The sequence below is a fragment of the Anopheles cruzii genome, chromosome 3, assembly GCF_943734635.1.
Source record: "Anopheles cruzii chromosome 3, idAnoCruzAS_RS32_06, whole genome shotgun sequence".
Taxonomy (NCBI): Eukaryota; Metazoa; Arthropoda; class Insecta; order Diptera; family Culicidae; genus Anopheles; species Anopheles cruzii.
Window position 1 is genome coordinate 39759809 of NC_069145.1, and position 17705 is coordinate 39777513.

At 48.7% G+C, this 17705-nt stretch overlaps 1 protein-coding gene across 1 annotated transcript in view; it reads right to left on the reverse strand.

Moving 5' to 3' along the window:
• Positions 1-17705, reverse strand: part of LOC128270386 (uncharacterized) — a 153627-nt gene that overhangs the window by 2675 nt on the left and 133247 nt on the right. The window contains exons 8-11 of the mRNA XM_053007785.1: positions 8753-8881; positions 945-1113; positions 710-857; positions 68-635 (exon numbers count right to left, since the gene is read on the reverse strand). Of these exons, the coding sequence (XP_052863745.1) occupies positions 68-635; positions 710-857; positions 945-1113; positions 8753-8881 (1014 nt within the window). The remainder of the gene's footprint in view (positions 1-67; positions 636-709; positions 858-944; positions 1114-8752; positions 8882-17705) is intronic.

The window sequence follows — 17705 nt, forward strand, 5'->3', positions numbered from 1 at the left end:
CGCATCGCTCAATCTTCGAACCTCGGATCATCACCGCAGCCCTTCCCACCTTCCCTTGTACACTTACCAGCAGGACGAGCACGATCGTCACGATCAGCGCAACGGTGTACCAGTTGCTGAAGAGCCACTTCTTGAAGCTCGCAATGCTTTCCTCCGACAGGAGCAGCTTGCGGAGCGTGGCCAGCGGCCCGGACGGGTCCACCTCGCGGCACTTTTGCGCCACGTCGCAGTAACCGTTGTAGTCGTTGCAGGGCGTGCCGGGCTTCGCGTACATATCCGGCACATCGTACGGCGGGTCGTTCCAGTCGAACGAGCTCAGGCACGGCTTGTCCTCGCCCGGCTGCTTGCAGCACAGCTCGCACGCCTTGCTGCTCGGGTCGGCCGGGCCGACGGCGCACTGGCAGGACTCGAGCCCGTACGCCAGACAGATCGAGCCGGTACACTCGCCCATGTAGCACACGTACTCCTTGTTGCAGATCGTCTTGTTCGGCTTGTTGATGGACGGCGGGCAGACGGGCATCGTGCCGTCGCAGAACGCCGGATCACGGCACCCGTTGTCGTCGCGGCACTTGTCCCCGTACTTGAGCGTACACTCGAGCGTACAGCAAGGACCCTGCGACGGGCTACACTGTGCCCTGGAGAGAGAATGGGGGAATGGTGAGTGAGTGAGGCTACCAATTGGTCGAATTCCGGGGGATTCGAGACTTACTTCGGCGTCAGGGTGCACGGTTTCTGGTCGAAGCGCGAGTGGCGTGACATCGGGTAGCAGCACAAATCCTTGCAGTCCTCCTCCCAGCCGCAGTCGCACTGCTCGCCGGGCTCCACCACGCCATTGCCGCAGATGGCCTCTTGCGGTTCTAGAAAGGCGAGAGATGTTCTCAAATCAATCATCATTTTCACACCCGATGGCCACCGGGACCGGGACCGACGACGACGATACTTACCGGTGAAGCAGCCCTTGGCACTGCGGGCCTTCGCGTTCAGCACCGGTTCGATGGCTTTCAGCGAGCACGGACTGAAGCGATTGTTGTTCCGCTTGTCGCCGGACGTGGCGCGGGCAAACATGATGAAGTTACCGTCCTCTCCGCCGGGCGTGCACTGCTCCGGATCGTGCTGTTTGGGGGGAGGGCGAGAAGAAGAAACCGGAGAACCGTTAGGACCATCGGACCACGAGGTTGGCAAACATGAAATACGACCGTTTTCGCCTCTAATAGCTGTAATTACACGAGCAGAGGGAAATTAATCAACCGCAATTATGCTTCACGGGTCGCGGGGCGGGGCCGTTGCGGAAACACGAAACCAGAGCCAGCGGAAAGGAGCTTCTCGTCCCACTTCCGCATGCAAATTCGCCGGAACCGGTGCACGCGTGCGGCGCACCATTCATTTCGAATGATTGTAGTGTGCAGCGTGTGTCGAAGCGGCAATTGTTGTTTTTAAAACATTTATGTTTGGCACACTGTGCGCCAAATTGGCGTTCAGGCAAGAGAGAACAACTTAACGTGGTTCTCTCGGTTAAGAACCCACCTACTGATTGATCGGCCCCATTTGCGTTCGATTGCCCTTCAGATGGACCAAGTTTACGTTCACTTTTTGGGGTAATCAGTGACGCGGTAATTGAGGAACGAGGCTTTAATCGTTAAAGCGATTTATTGTTTGTTAAAATTATACATTTCAGGGGTTCCAACCGGGTACTGAATCTGTTTGGAGTCGTCAGTGTACGAGAGTCTACGCGCTCATTGTTAGAAGCAAGTTGACATATCATAATTCCGAAGGGGCTACAATTATAATTAGGGTTTTTTACGCACTATGAGTTGATGCCCAGCACATGACTATAGCAAAGAGTCCATTTCTTGAAGCTCACGATGCTGTCAATAAATATCCTTTAATTGATCTTTTAGGAGTGCTTTCTGAACTGACACACTTACAGGCCACATTGGACATTCGATCATCGTTAGTGACCGGAATGACTTGAGGGCATTGTACGATTGAAAGCAAATACAGGGTGATCCATAAAAAATATGTTTTTTCATTTGTTTATAAAAAACGGCTGAATATTTTTCGATGGTTGAACATTCATGAGAAAGGTTCATTCAAGACATTTTTTATAGAAAACAATTTTAGTCAAATGTACACCACGATTGGCTTGGCAGTAGTCCATTCGGTCGACCTATTTTTGAGTATAGTTTCGATTGTAACTGGTCCTATCTCGGCAATAGTAATTTTAATGTGGGTCTTGAGGTCGTGCATGGTTACTGATTTGTTCGCGTAACATGTACGTTTAACCGCGCCCCAAATATAATAGTCCAATCGTGTTAAATTGCAACATCTAGGAGGCCAATTCACAACACCATTTGTGCTGATTATTCGCTATCCGAAAATGCGGCGCAAACAACCGATCGTGGCTGTCGCTGTGTGGTAGGTCCTGGTAGGTCCCCCTTTGTAACATTGGGATTTCAACAATGTTCCTGGTAGGACCACCCTTTATAACATTAGGATTTCAACTATGTTCAAGGATTTCGTGGAACTTTTCGGAACGTTTCCATGACTCACCGCCTTGAGAGTAATTAGTGGGTCAAAATATTTTAAGAATTTAGTCTATCTGCGATAAAGTTATTAATGGCTTCAAAATAATAGCAAAGACTGAAAAAATAGACTTGACTGGAAGAAAATAATAAACTCTCTTCGAATTTCGCCCGCAAGCTGTTAGTGGCGGCGGGTCCAAAAATATGAGCCTCGCAGTCGTCCGTTTAAGCGATGAAAGAAGACACGTCTGGTTCCTAAGCAAGCATTACACAAGGATGATGGATTCGGAGAGGAAGCTAATTTAAGACCGGCCACCAGCCACCGCAAGGATAACGACACTCTTCCGCCGCGGTAGATTTCAACCACACACACACGAGAACTCTCTCTTTCTCTCGGGACATGTTTGCTCAAAAACTTAAAACACATGTCCCGCACCGGAGCAGCTTCATTTCAGTCCCGTGGCCGGCAGAAAAACAACTCCCAAGAAAAGCTAATCTTGCACCAACCACCCCGTTTAGGTATTATTCTTGGCTCTAGACACCAAGGACCCGCTGTGTTCCACGGGGGCCACGGATCGCGCCCCGCAACCAAACTGCGACCAGGGGCGATAAGCTTGTTGCCAGCCACCCAGCCACTGTGCGCCCGCCGCGACCGCTACTGCTGCAAATTGCAGGAGCGGTGTGTGCAGGAGGAGGACACCCCTGCCGACAGCGTGTCTTATAAATGGGGAACACTTGTTTGAGTCCCTCCCACGTCAAATAGAAGAACTACGAGTGCAATTTGTTACCAACTCCGCCGCCATCTGCTGCTTCTGCTGCTCCTGCTGCAGGAGAACTGGAGAACTGGATCCCTCACATCGTTGCTTTGCGATTACTTCCCGGAGTTCCCGTGGCGCCGCCAGCCAGCACACGGAACGCAGCAAAGAAATGGAACAGTCCCACATTCCCGGCCGCATTCTTCGGTTGTTCGGTGCGAGCGAGGCGGGCGAACAGCTCTTGTTACCGCCCATGTTTATCTTGCCAAGTAAACTTTTCAGCTTTCACTAATGACCGGCTACCGACGCGGGCGGACCGGAGGGGAGCGTAAGGATACTTGGCGTCCTCTCTGCCCGTAAGCGATTAATTGGGACTAATAAATTTTCTGTTCCGTATTTATTTTCACTCCAGAGTGTCTGGGTTCGGGAATCACGTCCGAGGAAACAGTTGGCCAACGGGGATCGTAGGGACCCCCGGGGGTAAGCAAGGTTTCCGGCCAGCTACAGCGCAACCTTCGGCCCTTATTCGGTTCTGAGCACTTGCTTTGTGTTGCAATACTGTAGCGTGGTTTTTTTTTTCATTTGGAAGTGACCATTATGGCCGCCGAGCGAAACTGGCGGGTGGCTTGGCAAACGAGGAGTTAAACCGTGGATTATTAATCTATTAATTATTTGCACAACCAGCGCCGAGCGGAGGCAGCTTCCGGAGACACGGTCTCCCGGTCAGGTGTGGCACATTGAAATGAGGTTCTCCCTGCTGCTGCTACTCCTGTTTGCCGGGAGCGATCTTGAGAATTGAAGTCGAGAGATAGGGCGGAGATTGGCACTTCAGCCATTCGTTTGTGACGTAAAAGCGAATGTAGCAACGCAATGGCTCAATGGAATATGTCCCGTGTTCAATAACTGAGACTCGCCGTCCACCGACAGAGAGTACTAGTAAAAATATTATTGCATTTTTCGAATGTATTGGCAAATGTACTTCGTTGTTCAGGGGCTACGGGGCACCGGTTGTTATACAAGAAGTAATCGAAAGTATCGCACTAAAACACGCCGTTTCCATCAACGATCGCCATTTATTTGAATTATAAACTTGATAGGAATCAAATTTCAATCATACACGTGCCCGAACAAGACGCTCAAGTCATTCCGAACAGTAAAAGTCTTTTGAAAAATAAAGATTGATGGAAAATTGTTTCGCTTTCAACGAACATCAAACGATAAAAAAAGCAGAAAATGGTTTAAAAGTATTGCTGAACAAAGACAACTTTCCTTAACCTTGTTAAAGCAGATCTAACCAATCATTAAATCTCGAAAACTTTGGAGATAGTCTAAATTTCGATTATCGATATTCGAAAACGATATTTCAATTTGTTAAGCATATATCTTCAGTTGTAAAATGATCAATACGTGTGTAAACTTTAAGTAACAGGTTCAACATGAGTGCCACAGAGTAGATTTTCTATTTTTTCAATGATTTCTCTAAACAAAATTTGAAATTTTATTATTATTATTATTATATTGTGAATATATTATCAAACCAAAGACAATTATGAATAATAGAATTATGTGGCTATGAGTGCAGAGCATATGACTTTCTAGAGCCAAACAAATGTGAACTAAAAGTAACTAAACACTGGTTTTATATTGCGGACCAAAAACCGACAAGAACCGAGCCTTTTTCGGTAGAAAAAGAAACCCGAGTTGGAAGCATATCTTAATAACATTTTAGTTGAATTTGACGTAGTTTTGAATTTACTTCGTCTACAGACTACTTTTGGGACTTTTGAGACTTTTGAGACTACATGTACGTCACACTATTACATATGATAATGGGCACCGAGGACAAGGATTTCAAGACTTGTTTAAAATACTTAGAAGCAGAATAAGAGTTTTTATTCACATCCAGCGTTCGACCCTAGCGCCTTGCGATTGTTACTTGATCTTCATACAAATTTCTTTTCGGCCAAAAATCCACAACCAAAGCAGGTGTCAATATGAGCGCTGGACCAAAAGCAATTTGACAAAAGTTTAATATAAATCAAATACGTTCACTATTTTAATTGATGAGAACGATCATGTTTTGCATGTGCGTCACTTCGATGGGAAAAGATATAGAAGATCGTTTGAGGCAATCATCAAACGCATCTCGTTCTTTGTGTCGTTCCAATCATCAGATTTTTATAACGCATTTCTTTTTAGGCCTTTGAGCACTTCTTCGAATATTGAAAGACCGTTGCGAAAAGGAGAACTCACCTTTGAAAACCCAAAACCAATCCCCAAGGCTTGCCCTTGATGCATTGTATTGTACACTGTTATCCTCAATAAGCCTCTCATTATACAGTACACCAGCCGCTTGAAGGGCCGTCCTTACCAAAATGAGGTCGGCTCGAAAAGCGGGTCAACGACGGGCTCGGTATCACCAGCTCGGCCCAGCAGGTGACACAGGTGGTTTGTGTTAGGCCCTCCAGTCCTCCAAAACATCCGCCAGCCAGCTGGCGTCCTTAGCCTGTTCGCCCAGCTGCCACTCTGCGGGGGGGAAAAGGCCGTGTGTGGCGCCATACATAGCGTGACGGCAGCGAAGGACCCCGTTTATGTCAAGTGTCGTGTGCTGTTTGCATCCCCATTTTGTTGTCGCCCTCGGACCGCGCGTGCAACTAAGCGGCTCGCGGCGGTAGGTGCTGCTGCGTGTGCAAAGTGTGATGAAAAATCATGAGCGCCAAGGATCCTGGAGCTATGGCGGGCGAAAAAACAGACCACGGACAAACGGACGGGATAAAAGTGTTCCACAATTCCATTTTGGTACGAAGATTAATAAACACAAGGATACCAGTGGTGAGGGATCAAGCCGGTGAGGCCGACGAACGTCAGCGGCCTCCGCGCACGTACACCGCGAAAATGTGCATTTCATTTTCCCGACGCCCGGCACCGTTTTCGGGCAGACGATTTTTCATTTCTTCAATTCCATTTCCGTGGCATCGCGTGGCCGCCCAAGAAAAGGTCGCGCGCGCGCCTACAGCGCCGGCCGCAAGGACCGGGTTTCAGGGGGGCTCAGGACCGATTCAGCTCCATGTTCAGCCCACAAATTTGAATATATCACGCCGGCTGCACGGCGGCATCCGTTGTAGTGCCGTTTACGGAAGTTCGCGTTCGCTTTTTTGTTGTCTACGGTCCACGGAGAACACCGTGCGCCACGTTTATGGATATTAAAAATTCCATGGCCATCGTTTCGGTTCTTCACCATTGCAAAACCTGGCGCATTTCATGGCAGAGAAATGAGGCAAAAGAAGCCAGAAGCGGAAAAAAATATTGTGAGACTCTGCGCAACGGGCGCGAGAAGTAAATTTAAATGGAAACAAAACACACACACTCGCCATTCTCGTTGCGGCGGCTGATTGCGCTGAGGCTAGGGGCCAAGGAGGATTGAAACCTTGCGAACGTTCCGACGGTAGTCTCTTCAGAGCCGGCCTGAGCCGGTACGAAAAGGTTACGGCAAAGTACGCCCTTCGGAGCGTCGACGGCCGGCTCGAGGTTCGTGTATTATGGAAAAGCATTTTTCGATTTCCAGCCGCCACCCGAAAGTCCGAAATTAAATGTGTCCTCGCCAGGAGAAGCCGTACGTCATACGCACTCCCATCACGCCTGGGATGGGCTCTGGGTTTTACCAGAGCCAGATAAAGAAGCCAAGCCACTCCGGCTTTGAGTGACACCACAGCAAGGGTTTTTGGGGGGGTTGGTGAGGGGCTGCCCACTTTCGAAACTCACCCGGAGCACCCCGCACGGAAGCGGACTCAAAGTTTGGGAAAGTTTGTTCAAGCAAATCTTGATTACCCTTGGATTAGGCCATTATTTCCGTGTCAATAAATTTTCGTTTCCGCCCCAGTGGGGCGAGCAGGAAAAGAAAGAAGACTTCACAGGAGTCCAGCCCTATCACGTACACGTGTACACGTGGATAGCCTTGCCCGACTGACTGGCCGCTGATGAGATTGGGATATCCTCAACGCAATCAACGCAACGAGTTTGAAAATCACATTGCGAAACGGACTCTATACAGGGGCCGTGCCCCACCGCTGTGTTAAATGCATTTCCCCGGCCTTTGAACGGTTCGCAGGAATCAATTTGGAACAACGAAACCCCAATTCTTCGCCAATTCGGTCGGCCGTGAAGTATTGCCTGGCTTTTTTTTCGTTGGAAAGTTTTTCTTGGCCTTGGACGCCCCAGAACTGCACTGCGCAGTCTTCGGCTTTCAGGCTGCTGGCGGAGTGGCTGACTATCCGGACAGGGGATGGATCTTGGCGGACAAGTGGCGAAAGGATAGCGAGCGACCCCTCGATTGTAGTCCATCGATAATCAAGGGTTTTCTTCTTCCTGGGGTTGTCCGTCCGTGCTTCGACAGTAGCTTTCCGGGGTCAGGATTCCCGAAACAACACTTCCAACGCGAGGACCAGGACCAAGGACACCGATTCTTAAGCCTTCCTTCCTCGGTAACGGCACGCCCTAGAGCTGGCCAGCTGTTTCTTGGCCTTAAACCGGGCCAAGAAGACAAAGCAAAATAATCGTCCGTCGCCAGTTTCTTCGATGTCCTTTCGCTATTGTTTCTGCGGACTCCACGATGCTACTCCTCCGGAAGGATATTAGAGTACGGTTAGGTGCCATGGAAAGGCATCGGTGGAGTTTCCCTCTCTAAAAGGGCTGCGGAAATTGAAAACATAACACCGACATGCTGCCGAGAACCGCACGGTTGCGTGGCGCAATCGGGCGGAAAAGCCAAAGAAATGCAATCAATGCACACGGTGACAGCGCTTTTCAGCGCTCCCTGGCCGCGGATCGGCCAGGACAATGAAATTAAATCCCCACCCCCGGACCGGTGCAAAGTACCGAGAATGGGCGCCTTTAATTGAAGATGAGATTGAATTAGAGCTGCCGTTTCAATTAACAATATGAATGACGACATCCGCCATCATTTCCCAAGAACCCGATTTTCCTTGGCCCTAGGCACCAGAAAAGCCATTGTAACGCCACCGCCGAGTCGCGAGAGCTTTTCATGTTGTGTCCCGGACCTAATCCCGAACCCGGAAGACCCATCCTTCGACGGAGCCATCACTCGTTATCGTGTCGTCTTTTCATCAACGTCGAGGCAAGAATTGGGAAACTCTCGAGCCCCGAGAAGCCCACCGTTCGGAGCCCAAACACAATCCTTTCCCGAGTGTTCCCGGCGGCTGGGTGTACCTAACCGAAAGCTGACCGCCACTAACTAACTATTATACTCCACGAACGGTACTCCACGTAGCGGGTGTGATTTTAAGGTTCCCTTGACTTGTGGGCTCTCCAGGAGTCTCAGTTGCCAGTTTGCCCGAAACTCAGCAAACGGCTTAAGAGTCTCCGTCGTAGCCTTTCTTTGATGTTTCAGGCGATCGCTCCACCAAGCAGCGGCAGCCAGGATTTGGAGGCGCGTAATAACGTCGGGGAACGACTTACCGGGGAGCCAAAGTTGTGTCCGATTTCGTGGGCCAGTGTGACGTGCGAGACGGCCGGTGGGACGTGTTTGCCGTAGTTCAGCAGGGTGACGATTCCGGTGTTTAGCGACTTCAGCGAACCTCGGTAGTGCTGGAATGGCAGAAAAAAGTTGGGTAAGTATCGAACGGGGAAGAAATAAAAACCCCAGCCTGCTGGATCCTGCTAAAGGTGGGTCGGTTGACAGTCGGTTGTTGCGACATTGCCTACCGAGGATGGGCCGATATTAGTTTTCGACAAAGTTCCAATCTAACTAACCCTAAAGCCGGCGCGGCACAACCAGGGCCTGGAACCGACGACCAACTTTTGGTAGTTGGAAATTGGGCGCGACGCTCACGCTGGGGTTGATATGTATCGTAAACTCATTATCGTTATTATATTGGATTACTAATGAGCATCTCTCGCTCTCTCTCTCTATCTCTTTGTGTCTACACACACACACACGTAGGGAACAGATCGCCCGGGGCTACACGTTCCAAAGTGTGCCATTTTGTGACACAACATCTTATGCTAATGGCGGGCACCTTTCAATGAACACACTCTCGCTGTCTTTATGCTCAACTATTAGTGCGCCATAAACACAACTTTCGGCGATGGCCTGGGGTGAAGAAATAGGAAAACCATAACCGGTGCCGGTGTTTGGTTTGATCATTTTAAGGGCGCCTTCCCCGATTGGGAACGCATCAATTAGCACGAAATTAGCACAATAAATGTCTCGCCGCCTCGCCCGGTGACTGTGCTCACTGGCTCGCTGAAGGGCCCACGTGTGGACTGTGGAGCCCACTTTAGTCAAATTACATACTCATCATCATCCATCACTCTACTTTCACAGCCGGCCACTGTGGATTTAGCGTGCTTCGTCTTGCCGCGCCGGATGCAAAAAGAACGACCGGAGCGGGGCGAAGGATGATCAATTCTAGTTCGCTCCTCGCGGCATAACTCTCGCATTCCTTAATTTGTGTAATCCACCGGCCACTGGAGTCGATGAAGTGGAATTGCAGGTGGTGCGGTGCAGTTGCTAGGCACACCACGGACCGGATCTTGTTGTGCTTTTTTATTTTCGCCCCTGCTTTCGAGAGTCCTTGTCCGCGCTGGTGTGGTTAACGAGACAGCTTCATTTGACCGTAATTGAATAGAAAAACTATCAGTCATCGTCATGCCCCGGGGGAAGGTCCTTCGGGAGGGGGATTAGGAACGAAAGGTAACGGACGCAATGGTGGCTGATACAGCAAAGCTAGATCCAATAAAACAGCTCTCGCCACTCGTACCGGGCTTGAGTGGCGAACTCCGTTCGTCTGAAGCTTGTGCCCCGTCGTAAGATTGATTGCGGCTTAGCACCGACGAGCGAACGGTAAACATTGTGGCGAGCAGCACCTTTACGGTCGATCGACGGAATTCGATTCGGCATTGTAAACACAGTTTGGCAAGATTTTACACCATCACCATTTAGAAATGCTCGCAAAAAACTGTGATTTATTGGTTCTACAGCGGCAGCGACACCGCGCGGTGAGATTAACTGGGTCATCAAGATAATACGGCTAATAAGATTACCGGTCCAATCGCAAAGGTCGTCGATTATTCTTCTGGTTTCCAAAATAACTAATTATACTTTAAAGATTTTGGGCCACAATTTGGTTAAAGTGAAGAAGAAAGTACGGTTCGTGTCGAAGCCAAGCTCGGGGACTCTTCATGATTAGCCCGAGACCAGACGCTCCGCAATATTGTCCAACTTGGTTTACATTTTACAATCGAACTGTCGTCGGAGCGACAAGCATTGTCGCAACACGTCGAGCGGAAGCGGAAAAAAATGTGGCCAACCAACAACGATGAGTTCATAAGATGTAAATAAGTTCGGCTAATCTGTTCCACGATCGTCGGTGATAATCCGCTTCGCCGGCGTGGAAAACACCTTTTTATTTACCGACGCTGCTACCAGCTTTCTTGTCGGTCGGGCCCGCCAAGGGCAATGGAAGATTGAAAAGGTATTCACCTCGGCGGTGTGTGGTGCCGGGTCCGAAAGCACAAAAAATCCATCCGGAGTACGGTTCGAAATTAAAATCCCTCCCGGTTACGGAAGGGCGTGTGCCCGAGACCGACGGTGTACGGACGGAAAGCGCACATCTCCCCCAAGTCGCACACACACACACTGCGTGATGATACGATGGGGCGGATAGTCGCTTCCGAAATCCCCAACTTTACGGCCGGCCTCCTGCATCTAATTAAAACCAACGATGGCCACACGCTGGGGCTACGTTCGGGAGCCCCGCATGTCCTGCGCAACCAGCGAAGCGACTCAAATACACTCCTCCTCGGGTAGGATATCTTTGGAAAAAAAAAATAAACCGAAGTACAAAACGAAAACAGGATAACTTTCCCTCATTAGCCATTCGCTGACGCAGAGACGCTTGGACGGAGCAGCAGCCGTTCCGTGACGTTTCGCGACCCAGCGTTCGGAGAAGGTCCAGGCAAAAACGGCCAACACGAGAGCAAAAAAAAAACCCAAAAAGTCCTCACCATTATCTCTTGCACAATCCGTAAGACAATGATATTAGTGGGGCCTTCTTCCTTTTTCGTCGGCCATCGGATTAGCGTGCAAGTTATGCCATCCGGATCCGGATCCGATCCGGTGCGCCGTTGTTCGGCTGGTACCTCGGCTGCGAAGTATTGGTCAGTTTATGTGTCGTTATGTTTTATTCGCTCAACATCGAGCTTTTAAGAGACGGAGCAGGCAGAGCGATACACTGCGGAATTGGGACTTCAATTGTAATGATGTCCACTTCAGGCGGTAGGCCAAATTCCAAGAAGTCTTATCTGCTAAAAGGGCCTCGTTTTGCCAGAAACTTCCAGATTGTAATCTTTTTCGCAACACCACCCAATCGACGATTCTTTGTTTGTAAGTCAAGCTTTTAATCCAGAACCGGTGGGTGAATCGGGGTCCGAAGCACTGTTGAACGCAGAACGCATCCTGCTGCGAGCATCAAACGCGTGCCGAACGCGCATCGTATTGCTTTGAAGTGAAATATGCTGCACTAGAATTAGATACCGGGCAATTGTTGCGGAGCAGAAAGATAATTTTCATTCTCTCCGGTTCTCTTTAATTCTGACTTTCATTCCGCGGGCGATTTCCACACTGGCTGGCGAATTTTTACAACACATAAAGTAAATAAATAGAAAACCGGCGCGATGCGGCGGCGAATCGCAGCTCGGTTTGCGGCGCCATTTATCTCAATTTGTTTGATTTCTGCACCTTCGTTTATTTTTAATTAAACAGCAAGGGATCGCCACCGCAGTTAAGCTTCACGGTGGCAACGCCGTCGTACACAACGTTGTTTGTGTTAAACGTGACCAAGGAGCGCGCTCATAACCGATGGTGCTCCTACTGCTCCTGATGCCCCTGGTTTCCCTGGTTCCGCTGTGGCCTTGCCTGGGCGTTCGTTTTCCTTTTGGGGCGCCAGAAGGGACCATCCCGTGGAGGAGGGGCGCGCGGGTTGGTTGCTGCCGTCAGGTTTCTTATGCGCAACGTTTCACAAATAAATAAGCTCTTTCGACGGTTCAATTCGCATAACTTTGACCACCCGACCGTTGAGCGAGGGGTAATGGCCGCCCAGGGGCAATGTGCGGAGGCACATTCCGGAACCCGGGGCGGGCCGGTCGTCCGGACGCATGTAATTCAATTATCCACTAAATGGAGCTTTGAGGCGTGAAGTGAAGTGCTGGGAATAATTTGTAATCGAATTTCGTGCCGGACGACGGGGCTACGAAGCGTACGCCAGGGACACGGTGGAAAACAAACAAGCCGTGCCCCGAAACATAGCAACGGAGCGCGGTACCCACCTCGCACACCGCCAGACAGTGTAGGCCACTTCCGGAAGGTCGGCCAGTTCGGTGTTACCGAATCTCCTAAGCTCACAAACAGACCGACCGACGGAGTTCTAGGAATGTTAAAAATAATGACACCAGACGCGGAACAACCGTTGCCTCGGTGATACACGCGGGGCAGCCACGAATTCCGGATAAATATCACCGCTTAATCCACGTCTACGTCTCGCTTATCATTCACGAGCCCACAGGATCCACGACACAGCCGTAACAGCGGTCAAATATGGTCAGATTTGCAAAACGTCTTGTCGGATGATGATGATTCACTGCGGCGGGCTGGATTCATGATTGCTTCACTGGTGACGCTATTTTGGTTAAAACTTGCAGAAGCAAAACGGCAAACAAACGCGGAAAGGAACAAATCTCGATAGAAAAAGGGTTCCAAAGGTAGTAAAGTAGATAACGTACTGGAATACTGAAAGGCGGCCGAATGTTCGAAGTCGTCTCAAGCCTATTAAGGGTCCAATGTTGCCACTAGCAATTCTACATGTTATAGGTTATTCTACAGAGGTCTATTAGAGGCCAAACCCGCCGTTGTAGTAGCCGGATAATGAACTAATGAATGCAGTGGATTACACAGCACGATATACAGGATTAAACGTACCAAACAGCCAACAATGCATAAGTTAATTAAGTATGGAAGGATGCAAGTGTTGGAATGTCGGATGTAGATGTTAAAATAACACCATATGCTAATTTAACTCAAATGCTTGGACTGAAGCACGACCATCTCGCAACTAACTGATAAAGAATCTTTAAAGGACACAATTTATGTTTTCTTAACTTAAAATTAAAAAAATGTAAAGCTTGCGATAAATTGATATATTGAAAATAACGCGATTAACGTCCATAAAACGTGATTATAAAAAACCTAAGAGGTGCACTACTTGCAAGCAAAAATATCAAAAAGATAGCTTTAATTTTTCAGCATTACCACAGCTAGATCCTCGACATTTTATATTTCGAGATCCTCGCGAACTTCTCATAGAGATTTGATATTTCGATTGTTCGTTTCAATGTTTTGTGTATTTGGTTTTTTTCATCAGTTTTACGTGTTCTGTTGCGCTCAAAAAATTTGTTTGATTTAATTGACAGCTGCCTGTTGGCTGTAATCAGCTACCCGCGTTATGGCAAACCGGGCCGGCAATAAAAAATTCCTTCCAACCAAAACAAAAAGAAAACGAAGCAGGCGTTCCAAAATTACCTTTACACCAAAACCGCGTGCCACGTGTACCGGAGGGAGAAGCCGGTGGGCCCAAAGCTTCGAAATTACTTTATTTATAATGCATGCTACACCGGAGAGGACGTTGTGGAAACATTTTACGAATTATGCGGGAACGCAGTGTGTCTGGGTCCCAAAGTTCCCTTCCAGCGTCAAGCACAGCCAGCCGTTGGCCATTTGCGGCCGTACGCGTGGTGCACTGGACACTGGGACAGCGTACGTACTACATTAATGGGCAACGGGCTGAGAATGAAGTTATTCATAATTTATGAAGTACACACAGAAAAACCATCCAACGGGTCCGGAAGATGGTTCCGGTACTTCCGTTCTCTCAACGTATCGATGAACAGGTTTCGGTTATTATTAAACGCTCGGGGCACCACCAATTAACAGTGCTGTGCATATGTGTTTTGATTGGTGTCAGCAAAAGTGTGAGAAATTATTATATACTTTAGTAGAAATACGTTATTTGCTTGCAAATGACTTTTTCTGTAGCGATTTTAAATGATGTATTATGTTTGGTAGATAGTGTACGCGATTGTTAATGAGATACGATTACTGTTAATATTAAATTTGTGTGCAACATGCGATGGTCCAAAAGCCATAATGGGCCAAAAAGGGCAAAAACACACCATTCAAAGGCTGCTACGAACCGCTTTCTGCACGTGGTTCATAAAAGGCAGCGCCTACAACAACCTATGTGCTCATTGGTCGTTATGGCGAAGGAAAAAGGATCTTTATGATTTTCGTTTTCCCCGTGGGTCGGAATTTTCGATCATCAAAGCAAGAACTCGGCGGCATCGGCCCCGGGTAGGTCCACCGGGTGGTAGACCAAACATTCATACGACGTAGCTATAAATTAGGGGATGACTTTCTTCATTTTCTACGTTCTCCATGCTTCCGCGGTCGATGCGCGGATGCCGGGATGTTGTGGTAACGGTGTGCCGTATGTCAAAATCGATAACGTGACTCCCTCGAGCGTGACAAACGCGTGACGGTGGTGTGGCCAGTAGACCAGTGCGGGGGTAGAAGGGCGAGACATTAACCAAGACGATCGACGTGTCTTGCATCGTCAATGAGCGCCAGTCGGGCAGATGATGTATGAAATCGATAATTTCTAATCCCCCTCGGCGAAGAGGCAAAGAGCCTGTGCCGAAATGTGGCCGAGAAGTAGGTTTTGCTTTCTTGGCCAGCCCCAAATGTATAGCTTTTAATGACCTTCCTCACTGTGGTAAGCAAGCGGACGATAGAACAAAAAATAAATTGACTTCGGTGTCGTTGAAAGTATTGCAAAAAGAAATGCAAGAAAACCCGGCCGAAGAAATATCACCACAAGGAAGCCGGACGTTCCCAGGGATGATAAATGGATATTGTTGAGGCCGCATTAAAAACATAACACTGTTTATCAACATAATGGGGAAATATGAAACGTTACGCTGACCCACGGACGTTGGACTATTCATTTTGGTGGCAAGGTCCGGTCGGACTTTTCTAGCATCTTATTTTTTCCCAACAGAAATCGCCAATAAAAATAACAAAGGCTAGGCAAAACTTGTGCAAAAAGTCCCAAGAAACTTAGGGTACCGTTACTACTACAGAGGTAAAAAAATATCGAATTATTGGATGTATATTGAAAACCTTTCTATGGTCTCTATATCTATTTTATCTATGTCGATATGCAATTCCTTCTTCGATTCGCCTAATACAGACTTATTTATTTTTTAGTTTTAAAATTACAGGATTGGCACTTTACAGTTTTCGAATATATCCGTCCATCTTTTCAATCTTTTAGCTGAATGTCTGCCATTTAAAGAAATGAATCGCTTGACAATAGAAAAACGTGTTAAAATGATTAAAACTTGGGTTCTTGAGCAACAGTAGGCCGCTAATGGCGGCTACGTAAACAAGCAAAACTACCGCATCTGGGGCACTGAAAACCCTCAATCGATTGAAGAGAGGCCGTTATATCCAGAAAAGGTGACTGTATGGTACGCGTTTTGGGCGGGCGGCGTCATAGCACTTGCGGGATTTAGTCGGACACAAATGTTTCGAGTTTGAAATCCCTGACGTCCCAAAAATACCAGTATGGTACCGATTGATCGAACGTTCGTTGCTACCATAAGTTGATGCGGTTGGTTGTCAGTTACGCTCTGGGTCTTAAAACTTTTCTTGACTTGCTCTCAACACATTACTCCATTCATACACCCATATTCTCGAGGGAGTCTGCCCAGAACATGCTTTTTGTAGCATTCTGAAAAATTCCTTCGTCGAAAGATCAGTATTTGTTGTTCACAAAAGTGTCACTGTTCTAAGAATTGCCATTACATCTGACACAGAGCGCAGACTGCTATCAGGATGTGCTGGAAAATATAAGTCCCCATCGCAATACTAATGCAATTCAAATTTCAATGTCCTGTGATTTTTTGCCCACAGTAGTAAATCAAGTTAAGCCTTCAAAAAGTTTCTTCGTCCCATTTACTTTGTCCAGACCGCAAGTGTGCGCGTGTGTGTGTGCCTGTCCTTCTCCGCCAGCTGGTCCCGCGAAAACTAACGATGCCCACTGACAGCACGGAAAGTTGGCCGTCAACAACTTTGGTCCTGGGACCACCATTGAGGGGCTTCCTTCGCGGTCCGCCCAATACTGCACCGCGACGCAACAGGACCCACGTCCACAAGACGGCTCCTTGTCAAACATTTGTTCCACACTTTAATTGTTAATTGTTTTCGGTTGCATCCCCGCCCTCTGCTGGTGACGGGATCAGGACTAGTGCCTTTTAAGGCTCGCGCGGGTCGCACACAAAAACAAAAAGGGAAAATGGGAAAAGAAAACATCCTGTTGATCGCCCTGCCGTAGCGTAGCGCTAGAGGCAACTTAATGCTTACATACGTGTATCCCTCGCTTCGTCGGCCGAAAAGGGATCTGGGCGTGAATAAAGACGAGATTGGCACACAAAGCCGAGTGCATGCACAATGCACGCCCACCGTGAGAATGCATCCACAATGCACCGGGGGCGGGCACACACACACACAGACGCAACAACAACAAAAAATGATGCAAATGAGAGGAGCAACAGCCAACGTTTCTTCCGAGCCAGCAACGGCACTGGGCGAAAGGGTTCATCGCCGGGCCATACATTCTTCAGCGAGGCGGAAGTCGTCGAGTGCCGTCGGTGAGGTCGAGGATGAAGTTTCGAGACAAAGTGTGGGCCTGCGGTACGAGGCGGTGCTGGCATTAGCACCGAGCGGTAGCAGCTTACGCCGTGCAGGTGTTGAGTGTATTTGCAGTTCTTTGTTGTATTCTGGGCGTTTTTTTTCTCTGTCGCCCTGAAATGGATACCACACTTGCGTCGTGGTGACCGGAAGTACGTCGGTTACGTACATATCGGATGGTGGCGTGGAATCTCCCCCAAACCTAGATCCTTACAAAGTTGGGAAGTTGTGGTTTTCGATGCGGAGCGAGCAAAAACCGATACGAACGAGCCCACACACGGACGGCATAAAGACTTTGCTTCGGGCCATAAATATTGTATGATTACTCCGGCTATCGATTCGTTACCCGTCGGTGCAGGGACCTGTATCCCGGCCCTGCCCTGAGAGCGACTTGTCGGAACAAACTTGTGGCAGGTGCGTGGCAGCGAGAAAAGCGAGAAAAACCCCGGACAGGCGGACAAAGAAAGAATCGACTCGACGACGCACTTCTCCTCCGCAAGTCAACCCTCCGTCGTCGGTGTCGATGCGCGTCACTCACACTAAACATCCGATATTTAGATGTTCGCCGGAGTCCGTCTGTCGACGGCAGTGTCCTTTAAGAACGTT